The 13,234-nt window shown below is 39.7% G+C and overlaps 1 protein-coding gene across 1 annotated transcript in view; it reads left to right on the top strand.

Moving 5' to 3' along the window:
* Positions 1–4,959: 4,959 nt before the first annotated feature.
* LOC104156618 (ras-related protein Rab-10-like) overlaps positions 4,960–13,234 on the top strand; it is a gene marked incomplete at its 3' end in the record, with an annotated part of 31,699 nt that continues 23,424 nt past the window's right edge. The window contains exons 1-3 of the mRNA XM_009696743.1: positions 4,960–5,017; positions 5,990–6,050; positions 7,125–7,263. Of these exons, the coding sequence (XP_009695045.1) occupies positions 4,960–5,017; positions 5,990–6,050; positions 7,125–7,263 (258 nt within the window). The remainder of the gene's footprint in view (positions 5,018–5,989; positions 6,051–7,124; positions 7,264–13,234) is intronic.

Below are 13,234 nucleotides of genomic sequence, written 5' to 3'. Positions count from 1 at the left end.
GCCCGCTTCGCTCCCGCTCCCCGTCCCTTCCTCCCCGGGGGCGCCTCCCGCCCGCAGGCCGCGGGTGGACGTTTCAGACCCAGCCTTTGCGGCACCGGCACCTCGGCACTCCCCGTCCTGAAGATGTCCGATCGCCCTCTGTTAAACTGCTGCGTGTCCGCAGCCGCGGCTGGCAACTTCAGCCTGTGCAGGGGTTTGCGGGGTGTCAGGAGACGTGTCAGCCTGCCTCCAGAGCCGCCTGGTGCCGGCTGTGACACCGACCTTGCTCTTTGTCTGGGGCATTCGGAACCTACTCTTTCTTTAAACTTACGAAGACGACTTGATTCTCACTGTCTCTTACTGCCCACGACTCCAGACTGAGCCCCTGTTGCTGTATGCCGGTTTGGGTGCAGACAAAACGGTACCTACCTCAACGAGTCGTCAGACATCAGTGAAATGGCCAGTTCCTCCATCTCTCACACTAGAAGGGGATTTAACTTTCTGCTAGTAATTTTAACAGTATGAAGTCAAAGTGTCTTCTACGGTAGGCAGCCACGTGCGTGACTGTTAAAGCAGAGCCATTGTTGTGATGGAAATAACCTCTGCAGGTGGGGGTGATGGGGAGCTCCCCGCTGCCCTGGTGTGCCAGCCCCACGGGGCCATGGGGAGCGGCAAGTTGACTGTCCACCTGTGGGGGTTTGATTTGCTGTGGAGATTTTCCCAATTTCTGACTGGGAAATTTTAATTTTTAAAAGTTTGCATGTGTGTAAGAATTTTTTTTCATTTTCTATACTCTTGGAGAGAAAGTTAAAGTATGCCTGCACAAGAAATTGTGTGTTCCTGCATTTGGAATACGCATGGCTCTTTTATACATTGTTCAGCATGGGAGGAGTTGGCTTAGCTGAATGACCAAGAGGTAGTAGCTGTGGCAGCGGTTGGTCCAGGGAATACTTAATGCACGTGAGATGACTTGACCTGCCTGCTTGAGAATGGCTGAACTTTAACCACGTTTTATTTTCTTGCCCATTCTTGCAAAGCAGCTTCTGAAACCAACACGAACAAAAAGGGAAGAACACAACCAGCAGTGAAGTTGTGAAATTAATCCTTGTAACAGGCAACTTGGTACCAGGCTTAGCAAGAAGTCCCAAAGAATGGCTGTGAAAATAAACATCAGCTTTGTTAATGCGTTTTATATTGGAACTTAGATTCCTCACTGTGAGATTATTATTTTGAGGCACAATTTCTTTTACTCTTAATTCAGACCACTGCAGAGGCAAAAGCTCTTGTATGGTGATGATACTGAGAATGTATTTTCCAGGTTGTGGGTTGGGATAGTTTAAGAAATAGTTAAGATAAGAGTTTTGTGACAGTTACGGACTGAGACTAACCTTTGTAGTTTTATTACTGTTCCTGAAACCTATTCTTGAGAGATTTAAAAACTTTTTAAACAAATGCTTACCTGAAATGTAAATGAGTCATCCAAATGTGGTATTTGTTACCTGAATGTGATTTTAAAGTTATTTCTGAAATGCCATGTTCCATTTAATTCCATTTTAGCAGGTGTATTAGAGCTTAGACTTTTAAAATGAATGGGATTGTGAGTGATGACTTCCAAAAGAGTAATGTTGGAAGTGGAAGTTTCTTTTTCATGAAGACGGCTACAACCGAGAGCATGGCCTATAGGTTATGACTTGTAACGGTGTAAAGAAGGAATGCAATGGTTTTTCTGTTCATGGTGTCTTCTTCCTCTTTGTTGACACCATCAAAACAAATAACTGTTTTCATCCGGATGCCTGTTTCATACAAGCTCAGTCAGATAATCCCTTGTCTGTCATGCAGCCTATCGAATGCTCATCTGATGTTAATTGATTTTTCACCTTGCCTCTTCAGCTGCGATGGTGATTTGAGTAGAGGGAAGATTATCCAGGCTGTGCAGTCTCTCAGCCGTCTGAGTTCCCTGACAAAATCATGTGCCACCACCTTCCTTAGTGGCAAAGGGTTATAGGCGCAGAATTTAAAAGGTTGTTGAAAGTCTCATTTCTGTGTCATCATGAATCACAGGTTTGTGTTACTAGGAAAAATCCTAGTGTTATTGCAGGGGAAAAAAAAAAAAACCAACCATTTTGTAGTAGGCTCCAGTAGTAGTGAACTTTTCTAAAATTATGTGCTTTATGGGGAAAAAAAAAAAGCATCCACTGTAAATTTTCATTGAAAGCTTTTTATGCAGCACTTAAACGCTCAAGGCTGGGTGCCCTTCCTCCTCTTCAATTACGCAGTTTGAGTAAATTATAAGCAGTTACAGTTTTCTAATTAAAGTTATATGCATCATAAGGCAGATGCATTGCATTATGAATAGACTATAAAGAATAAATGTTTTTGTTTAAACAATGGCATTGCACATAAAGCCATAGAGAAAGTTTATGAACAAAAAAAACCCCGTTGTGTACAAGTGAACAGGATTGTGATCTCACAGGCTGTGAGGTTGTTATTTTGCTGTATTACAGTGGCTGTGGTCCCGCAGCACACGTGTTTTCTGTGCGAAACGTTTCTGTAGAGGTGTGAGTCTTCCCAAATCTGTCATAGTTGAAAGTGGTGCAACTCCCACTTTAGGATTAAAAAAAAAGATAATTTCATTTTGATTTTTTCCTCAAAAGGAAGCTTTTGCTTTTTAATCATAGAACCATAGAATGGTTTGGTTTGAAGGGACCTTAAAGCCCACCCAGTTCCAACCCCCCTGCCATGGGCAGGGACACCTTCCACCAGACCAGATTGCTCAGAGCCCCATCCAACCTGGCCTTGAACACTTCCAGGGATGGGGCATCCACAGCTTCTCTGGGCAACTCTTCCAAATGCCTGTATTTAAAAAAAAAAAAAAATCTATTAAGAGTGAAGTTGCAAGTTCAAGTGATTTATGCATTTGTTTCTAATGCATGTTGAATGGGAGAAACAGCTCTGAAGTCTGTGTAGATTCCCTGATACTCACTTTAGAAGGAAATAAAGTAGTGTTAATCATCAAAAATGAACCATATTGAAGGTAAACATGTCCTGTGTTAACAACACTAGCAGTAATCCTCGTCTTAATTTTTATTATTTTTTTTTAACAAGACTGGATTTTTTGTCACTATCCTAGCAAACCATGTATTTGTGACCGCTCAGATACCACTCCGCTTCAGAAATGCCTTGACGTGTACAGAAAAAAGAGTCTGATTCGAGTAATGCACCAACAACTAGTAAGGGTTAAGTATGGGTAGGAGTAACACGGTGGAAACTCAACCCACAGCATCTCACTGGGCGCTTGCCCAGCGTGGAGTTGATCCCAGCTGCTGCTCTGCTCCCAGAGTGTGAGACGTCCTATGACAGTAAGTGGGCGAGGTAGAACCTGCACCTGGGCACGTACCACCCTCTGCCCATGCTATCACTGTTGCATCCTGCTAAGCTGCTCAAACTCGCATTTTCTCTGGATAGACGTATTTTGGGGGGCCTTTTATATCAGGAACTTACCAGCTGTATTGAGGTGAAAATTTTTAATTTTCTAGGCCAGCTGCAAAAACCCTCTCTGAAGAGGATTTTTGCAGATGGCCAAAGAGTATTTTATAGATATTGAGGGAAGAGAGGGGCGATTCATAGCTGAATTCCCCTGTGGCTGACTATTTTGATGCTTTTTAGACCTAATTGTCTTTCAGGTGCCTCAGTCCTAATATGGGCATATTTATTATTTGGAATATAAAGAAAAGAAATTAATCTCATGGCTATAAAACTTGGAAATAACAACTAGAATTTGAACTTGTACCCAGTATATCCCTTCTTGGCTTCATTTGACAGCTTAAAAGAAGCAAGTACGAGCTGTTGCATTCAAATAACATTTATCTCAAGAGCAGTAATCAATGCTCGCTTTGTTATGTTGATCATGTTGTATAATACATGGGCCTAAAAGCATCTGAAATCTGCTAGCTGTCTTTGGCATTGTATTTCTCATTTTTCTTTTCTGTCTTTCCAATTTGCTAAGTTTGCTGGAAATTTCATATAAAGACATGAACAATTCATGCATGCAGAAGATATTGACTTCTGCTTTTCACTAACATTCATTGACCTTTTAGGTCAATAAATTTTGAAGTTGACTTAAGAAGTCAATAAGCCTTATTTTAATTTAGATTAAGTTTTAGTCTGATTCAGCACTCTGCTTCCCTTTTTATAAATAAAAAAAAGCCTATAGCAATTTATTATTAAAATATATGTCAACTAAGAACTGGTTCCTATAGGTCTGGGAATCCCTGGCTGGATTATAATTTTTTGCGGTGTTCCCAACGCGCCATTTGAAAGTGACATTGCAGCCTCCCAGAACGTTCTCTGTCCCCCTCAACTGCTCTAACATCAATTGTAGAAAGTGATACAGATAATTAAACAAAACCATATGAATTTCAGGAGCAAATGTTTTCCATCACGTTGGAATTTCACCTTACATGAGCAAATTTGACTTAAATTACATTTCCATCTGACATTATTAATTCCACCAAGGAAACTTTGTGTAATATTAATTACAGATACCAATTATATTATTTCATCTTTCCTTTCCATTGGAGCTTCAATAAAAATTCAACAAGTGAAGGACATGATTATCATAATAATTTTAAAAATCCACCTAAAGTCTTTTACCACATACACACAAAAATGTTCATAGCATTGGAATCATGCAAGTGAGAATGTACTTGTCAAAGTTTTTTGCACAATACATCCGTCAGTAAAAAGGAAGGGAACATTTCGTCTCCTGCATTTTTGGGTTACTGCCATGGACGCTTTCCTTTGATAAAGTAACTTGGCAAACAGGTGGTTACAGAAATCAGTGCAGTGGTGTTAACTTCAAATTTTTGTGCTTTTTCAATCTGTTTAGCTCTTTCAAATGACATTACTACTGGTGAAAAACCACTCTAAAGTCATGTTATGTAGTGATACTTTGACCTTACGGAATTTTGACCATGCGGTATGGCCAGCTGTCGCAATGTCACCTTAACTTCATGTAATATAATTGACAAAAATAGCCGTATTGGTTTTCAGTGGAAAAAAAAAATGAGCAGAGAAATTATCAAACGGTATTTAAAATTTCAGCAATAAAGTAATTGGAAAAAAAAATGGTTAACTGAGGAAATGCCTAACTAAGCAGCTGATATGTGGCAGATTCTAACATTAAGATTGGAGCTTCAACAACCCATAAATCCAGGTATCGTCTACCACATTTGGAGTACTAATTTGATACTACAATAAAGGAAAACACTATAAATTACAAGGAAAATATCTTTGAGGAAAGATCTGTTGTGTGTGTAGAGACAACATTCTGCACTGATTTCGAGTGCTAATGCACTTCAGCATTAGCGCTCTGGATCTGGGATACACAGTGATTAAGGCTGTAGAGACAATCCTCTTCATTTTGAATGAAATCCAGTGTATGTTTGTCTTTACATTTAACTAGTACAGCTAATTCCCATTCCTGTTCATGTAACCCGAGGTTGGTTTTTTTTTTAGGGATTTGGAAGTAAGGACAGAAAAATGGTGTTGGGCATATAACAGCTTTGTAAGCATTTCTACCTCCCCATTCATAGCTACCACACTGTTGTGATGAAACTGGAAACAACTGAAATTACCCATATATTTGCCAAGCATTATTGTGCATAGGCCATGAATCTGCTGTCGTGCCACTTGCCTATTCATGGAAATACCTACATGTAGTTTCAGAGTATCTGCACCTTTGTTTTGACTTGCCCCTGCGTTGCTTTGTATTGGCATTGCTTTGTATTGTATTTCTGTAATGGATTGGCACATAGTTGCTTTCACCATTGAATAATTTCCTTTTACAGCTTCCATTTTGAATGTATATAGTTGTCTAGTTATTCTTTCTTTGATATACTCCCTTTTCACTTTCAGTTCAAAATTGCATGATAAGTAGAGCTCAGGTACAATCTTCAAAGCAAATCCATGTTATTTTGAGAAATGTTACAGATTTTCTTCTCTCTTCTAGGCATTGATTTTAAAGTAAAGCCAGTAATGTTCAATGATACAAGAGTTAAACTTCAAATATGGTAAGTTTTAATTTATATCACAAACAAGAGCCAACTAAATTACATTACAGCATGAAAAATCTTATCTGCTTTTAATTGTGTGTGCAATTGGGTCATTTTAAAATTTGAATTTGGCCTCCGGGAGCCTATTTTTTGCACCAGCTAATGTAAGTTAAAAAGAAAAGAGGGTTGTCGCTACGTTGCTTTTACAATAAAATTTGCAGCATGCAAACAATGCAGATCTACAAGCCATATTAAGTATATTTAATTGTATAGGAACATTGAAGGAAGTGACAAAGCAAGAAAATTTTACATTTCATTACTCATCAAGTGGATGTTCAAAAGGGTCACAGAGGGAGAGCTAGTAAGGTGAATCTTTGGGAACCTACACTGTATTTTTTGTTTTTAAAGTTTTTCGAAAGGCTGTATAGGGCTTCTGACAGCCATCTCATCCAATACTGGAGGTTATCTATATTTACCAGTATTTAACTTCTCAAGGAGTAACTCTGTACATGAATTATCTCACCACTATTAGGTCTGCAGTTACTCCATCTCAGGTTTTAATACAAAAGTCTTGGAGGCTTGTTTACAGCTTTCTTAAGGCATAATTATGTGTAGGAATCTCTACATCCCTGTATTTTATGGCTTTTTCCCAAAACCTACCTTCTATCTAAACCGGCTTACTGTCTGTGTCACAGTTTACAAAGGGCTTGTCAGGGTATGGGATATCCTCTGACTCCTGCAGTGCTTGTACTCCAGATTTTTTTGTCACCCGAGTTATACTCATCTTAATGATTATGCATATAAAGAAACAGTGGTGGGCTGGAAGTTGCACTCAGACTTCAGCCACTGGTTTAGCTTCCCTAGTAGGGCTGTATTGTTCAGAATAAATTTCCAGTGTATTTCTTTCACTGCTGTATCTGGCACCCAGATTTTCTCTCATCCTTATGTTTTCTTAGTCCTTTCATGTTGGGGTACACCATTCAAAATTTGGACAATACTCCTTAAAATAAAGTGTTTTTTCTTGGGGGTTCTGCAGTTTGATCATCTTTTTTTTTTGTTTGTGTGTGTGTGATTTCTTACAATTTTTTTCAGGGATACTGCTGGCCAGGAACGATTCCATACACTTAGTACTAGCTATTTTCGTGGTGCACAAGGCTTTGTTCTTGTATATGACATCACGAATCTGGACAGTTTTCAAAGTATAACAAGCTGGATGAAAGACATACATGAGGTAAATATATCTAATAGTGGTTGATCTCTTAGTAGTTAATGGAGGTAGTTAATGAGTTACTGCAGTTAATGTTTTAAATGACTGCATGATATTTATTCTTGTTCCTTGAGCTGTATGTTTCTAACCAGAATTTCTTACATTTAACTCACCACACAGTATGATAGTAGGATTACTGTTATCTGAAACTGCTATAGGGTGTAGTTTATCCAGGACAAACCCGTGGTGATGTAGGAGTGTTTTCTGAAGTATTTTTAAAACAGCTTCCAATCCGATTTTGCACATGCTGAGTTATGGTGCTTCTGTCACTGGTGTGGGTACGCACAAGCTAATCTCCATGAGCTCATCTCAGGATTTTAATTGGCTTCCATGTCAAAATTCCACATCACTGCCAGTGATTTCCCTTTCCTGATTTCATTACTTTAGTGTAGTTACCTCATCCCAAGAATCAAAAGAAGCAAATCAAATTAAACATCTTCTTTGTCCTTGGTGGATAACTCTTTGAGAGGATGGTTTCAAGAGGGAGGAACTGGGGGAGGAAAAGGAGAATCCCTTTTTGGTGGCAGTGAGCTATTTGGTTAGCTCAGCTGCGTGTGGTACTGCAGCCAGAAACACGTGCGTTCATGTGACATAAGCAGTGATTCAACAGCACATGGCTGCCAGACGGCGGCTGTGTTCCCACCTCCCCTTCCTGCTCCTGAACGTTGGCTCCCACTGTGCTGCTTCTGGAGCTTGTCAGAGCCCTCTGAGGTTCATTCTGACTTTCTAATGTGGTAGAAAACTAACACAGCAAAACCAGTTAGGTGGTTTTCTGCTCCATCAGTGAGTTTAAGAGGTTCATAGAAAGGTCTGACAGTTACTGGAGTTGGTACAAGGTAAACAAGTAGGAGTAGGAAGGCCAGAAGAATGTGTGGGAGGAACCAGGGAGGGAGGAGCGGGCAAGCCCTTAGACATCAGATCATTCAGCTGCCTGTAACCCTGTACCCTGAGTCTTTATTGCTAAGTCTCTCTTGATGTGCTCTCTGTGAGGTAGAGGCAGCTCAGTTTTAGAATAGAATAGTTCAGCTGGAAGGGACCTACAACGTTCGTCCGGTCCAGCTGCCTGACCACTCCAGGGCTGACCAAAAGTTAAAGCATGTTATTAAGGGCATTGTCCAGATGCCTCTGAAACACTGACAGGTTTTGGCCATCGACCACCTGCCTAGGAAGCCTGTTCAGTATTTGACCACCCTCTCGGTAAAGAAATGCTTCCTGATGTCCAGTCTGAACCTCCTCTGGTGCAGCTTTGAGCCATTCCCACACATTCCACACATTAAGGGCAACAAGGCTGGTGAAGGGCCTGGAGAAAAAGCCTTATGAGGAGCGGCTGAGGGAGCTGGGGTTGTTTAGTCTGGAGAAGAGGAGGCTGAGGGGAGACCTGATCGCCCTCTACAACTACCTGAAAGGAGGTTGTAGTGAGGTGGGGATTGGGCTCTTCTCCCCGGTAATTAGCGATAGGACGAGAGGAAATGGTCTCAAGTTGCGTCAGGGGAGGTTCAGGCTGGACATTAGAAAGAACTTCTTCACTGTTAGAGTCGTTAGGCATTGGAACAGGCTCCCTAGGGAGGTGGTGGAGTCATCGTCCCTGGAGACGTTCAAAAAACGTCTAGATGTGGCACTTCAAGACATGGTTTAGTGGACAGGGTGGCATCAGGTGTACGGTTGGACTTGATGATCTTTGAGGTCTCTTCCAACCATAATGATTCTATGATTCTATGATCCTATGACGGAGTACCAGGGAGAAGAGCTCGGCACCTCCCTCTCCACATCCCCTCCTCAGGTAGCTGTAGGGAGCAATGAAGTTGCCCTAAGCAGTAGCATGGAAGTTTGTAGTTAGCATGCTTGTATAAGTTAGTATGCTTGTGTAAGAATCCAAGCAAGGTAGTGCTCTTTGTTGATTAAAATCAAGTAAACATTCAGGCAGTTTGTAATAGTCTGTGAATTGGTAGGAATATGACATGATGGATGGGAGAGTTCATCTTGGGAAAGCAGGCTTGAAATAAAACCATCCAATGTATCTTTTTCTCTCTTCACAGCTTCAGTGTATGGATGAATTAATGAACTACACATGGTCATATATCAATAATATATACACAGGATATCTTATACTCTTGGTAAAACATTACATTTACATTACCTCAGTATTAAGAATGTTACTATGGTGACCTAGTACATCATTATCCTTGACCTTAGAGCTGTCTTAAAAGTCTTAAGGGCGACAGAGCCTAACTTCAGTAATGTGTTACAAGGGAGATTTGATGATACAGTATTCTTACTGGCTTGTCTGCACACACTTCAAACACACGTTTTATCACTTCATTAAGAAAATCATGTACCCTTCTCCTGTTAGGCAAACCAACAAAAGTCACACCTAGGTATGCCAGTGTTTGTACAGCTTCATGATTAGCTAAGGTTTAACTTGGCACACAGTATGATGGTAGGTTTACTGTTAGCTGAAGCTGAAAATGTAGATTATCCACATATATCCATTTATATATCTATTTATGCATATATCTCTCTATCTGTGTGTATAAATTTATATATAAAATACTGATCTGTCTTCACACTGCCTCCAAAGGGGTCATTTTTTCCTGTCATCTCTAATTAGATCAACAGGATGGTTGATTCAGTGGGCTACAATGCACAACCATAAACACAAAGAAGGCATCAGGACTGTATGGCTAGGGTGGAGGGAAGGATGGGACTAGGTCTTGTAGCCACCATGCAGGCTTAGATCTGCTGAAGTCAATCAGGAAATCACACCTGCACAAGCCTGCTTTCTCTTTGTGACACTTAAAAGATTTCGTGTAAACGTACTCAAGCTATTGACATTTAGATTGTTTAATTTTAACCCCTGAAGGCACTTTGTTAGTTTAAAATTTAAAAAATGGAAAAATACTCAATTTAAAACAATTTCTGGGAATGTAAATTGCATGATTGATTGTACCAATCTCAAAACTAGCAATTAGTGAGTGTTGTAATAGAGCTAGATAATAATAAAAAATTTAATTTAGTCCTAGTGGGATATCAATTTCTGAAATGTCTTGGTGAAAATATATGGGGCCATTCATTGCAAAAGAAGTGTTTTTAAGCAATAACTGTTAAAACACAGGGCGTTTCATGAAAATTAATTACTGGAGGTTGGTGACATTCACTGCATTTGTTTTGGTCTGTGAATGCAAACCAGTATTTAATTCCCCATAAATGCCCAGTATCTAAGTGCCTGTTGCTACAGCACCCTTTAAAATATGCAAGCGTGGAAGAAATAAATAAAATTTAAAAAGGGAAACAGACACAGGTTTCATTAAATGTCAGACTAATAGGTAATGTAAACCTTGCACCTGAACCAATCAAACAGGATTTTTTGAGAGAATTCAGTTATTATATTATGCTCTCATTTTTTAATTCTTAGTACGTAGAGATTTTAAACAAAGTTTTTTAAAAATCTGTTCAGTGTGCTAAGTCCTTTTTACAACAGTTGAAAGTAACAATCTAAGCAATTTAGCATTCCTAAAAACTCCATTGATTCTATAAAAACTGGCCAGTCAGTGCTATTACAGTCAAATTACCAGTAATGTTCTCATTGTATTTCAATTATTTGAAGTGTGGGATACAGCAACTTTCCTATTAAAAATGAATTATTGTTCAAGACACAAATATGCTGCCATATCAGTATTGTTGTAAAATTTGTATTCAGAACTAGAGGAAACTAAGTAACATGACTGTACTTAGAAAGCTTACTAGAAAAATGTACTTACAGGTTAATACCTTAGGACATTATTGGCAAATCCAATACAGGAATATTGGATTTGTAATGCACTCATTAGGAGCATGATAATTGCAGGAAAATTACTTTAGAACCTGAAACCATTCTTTATTTGTAGGATTGCAGGTCATGTCCAATTTATTAAGGTGTTCCTCTTGCCTGCTGACATAGCTTTTAGCTATTGTATGGAGCTGTTCTGAAAGGCTGATTCTGTTTGGCCTTTAAAAATTAAATACAGGTAACTGTGGGCCAAATCCATTTGCAGAAAACAGTTCTTTCCAGGGTGTTTTGAACAAGATTCCAGCTACCATATTGGCAATAAGTTCCTCACAATAGAGTGGTAACATGCTCAAACAGGTGCCCAGAGAGGATCTGGAGATACTTAAAACTGGATTCAACACGGCCTTGAGCAACCTGACCTGACTTTGAAGTTGGCCCGTCTTCGAGCAGGGGGTTAGACCAGATGACTGCCAGAAGTCCTTGCCAACCTGGATCACTCCATGATTCGTGCATGGTGTCTCCAAAAACTTTTGACGTAGGTGGTAGGTCCTAGTTTTCTTTTAAATACATTGGACTGGTTTTCATTATGGTTGTCCCCTGGTGTGGCCATGAAGGTGGCATTAACAGTTCCTAACAATTATCTCCGTGCTGGAAATTCTCTGCTAGTACAGAATTTTTTGCGTGGGGAAGAGAAATTCATTTTCTCATGCAGTAGCAAGTCTTGGTGACATAATTTAGTGCTCTTGGAATACATTAGCTTTCTATTTGTGCTACCTGAAGAAGTGACCTCTGAACCAGGATATGAAATGTATGGGTGTGTTGACTTGCTGCCATTTTTGCGTAGTGCCTTTTTGTGATTCTGTTCGTTTGATGCATTGAGAGTTAGGATGTTGGACTGTCTTTCAGTGTTTCTGCATCATACTTAACTAAAACCAGCACAGCAGACTGCTTTACAAATGTAAACTAGTGTGACTTCAAACTCAGTTATGAGTTTTTTCTTCCTCAGATGGGAGAGCTTGATGTCAAAAGGATCGAATTGTTCCAGTTCGTAGATGGGTTTGTTGTTACGGCTCTGATTAGAACTGAAGACTATTAGAACTGTTGTCACTTTACTAAATTGGTTTATCTCTAATCCCAGATTGGTTGCAGGATAAATTGGTTTATATCTAATCGTGTCTAAGTTTGCTCATAGACAAACAAATTCTATCTCTTGTTTATTTCCACTGGAGTCCTGGAAACTAGGCATTTGTAACTGGGGTCATAAGGTGGCACTTCAAAAAATATATGGAGATATGTATAGGAATCATAATATGAGCACTGCCCATGTGATACTGTCAAAGAGACTGTGAGGACAATGTATTCCTAATAAATTACTCTTCATTAATACAAAGGGTAAGTTTTTAGTGTCATGATCTAGTGAGTAGGAAGAAGAAAATTCCCAGCTTTATGGCCTTCCTCAGCTCTGCCTTCACCTTGCTGTGTGACCATGTGTATCCTCTTCAGATCTGAAAAACTATTATTAGTGCTACATTTCTTCCTCAAATACCAACTAATTAAGTATTACCATAGTGTATTTATCAGGTATGGGTTCTTGATTTCACTTTTTGGACCTACAACCAAGCTTCTGTTCCCTTTTCAAACTGTAATCAATGAGTATCAAAATCATGCAGCCCTGCATGACTACGCCCTGGAAATGTGGTGGAGGGACAAGATGGTGATGCTGTAAGATCTGTCAGTGGATAGATAGCTTTATACAACAAGGAGTCTGGACGGGCTGGTAATCACGGTCAGTTTGCTGCAGGGGAGGCTGAGGCCAGCCATTCGCAGTAGGGTCTGTGCTCACCATAAGAGACGTGAAGGGATAGTTTCTTCCAATAACCTGGAGGTACAAATGTGACGTAGTTCTCTTTCAATAAAGGTGTCTGTGCTACTTTTGGTACTGACATGAATTTACAGGACTTCTGTGAAATTGCTTCTCTGCAAAATGAGAACAACTGCAGAAAAAAAAGACCTAACATTTGGGGAAAAAAAAAAAAAAAAGAAAAAATAACACCCATACAAAAGGGATGAGCAAGATATTTTCCCTTTTGCATTTCTGATTTCTGTTAATAGCCACATAGTCAAGCAGTGAGTTGGGTATTTACCTGGTTGGGTGCCCAGGCTAGGTGA

This window comes from Cariama cristata, unplaced genomic scaffold (genome assembly GCF_000690535.1).
Source record: "Cariama cristata isolate BGI_N322 unplaced genomic scaffold, ASM69053v1 scaffold73, whole genome shotgun sequence".
In the NCBI taxonomy this organism is placed as follows: Eukaryota; Metazoa; Chordata; class Aves; order Cariamiformes; family Cariamidae; genus Cariama; species Cariama cristata.
This window is presented reverse-complemented; position numbering and strand designations above follow the sequence as displayed.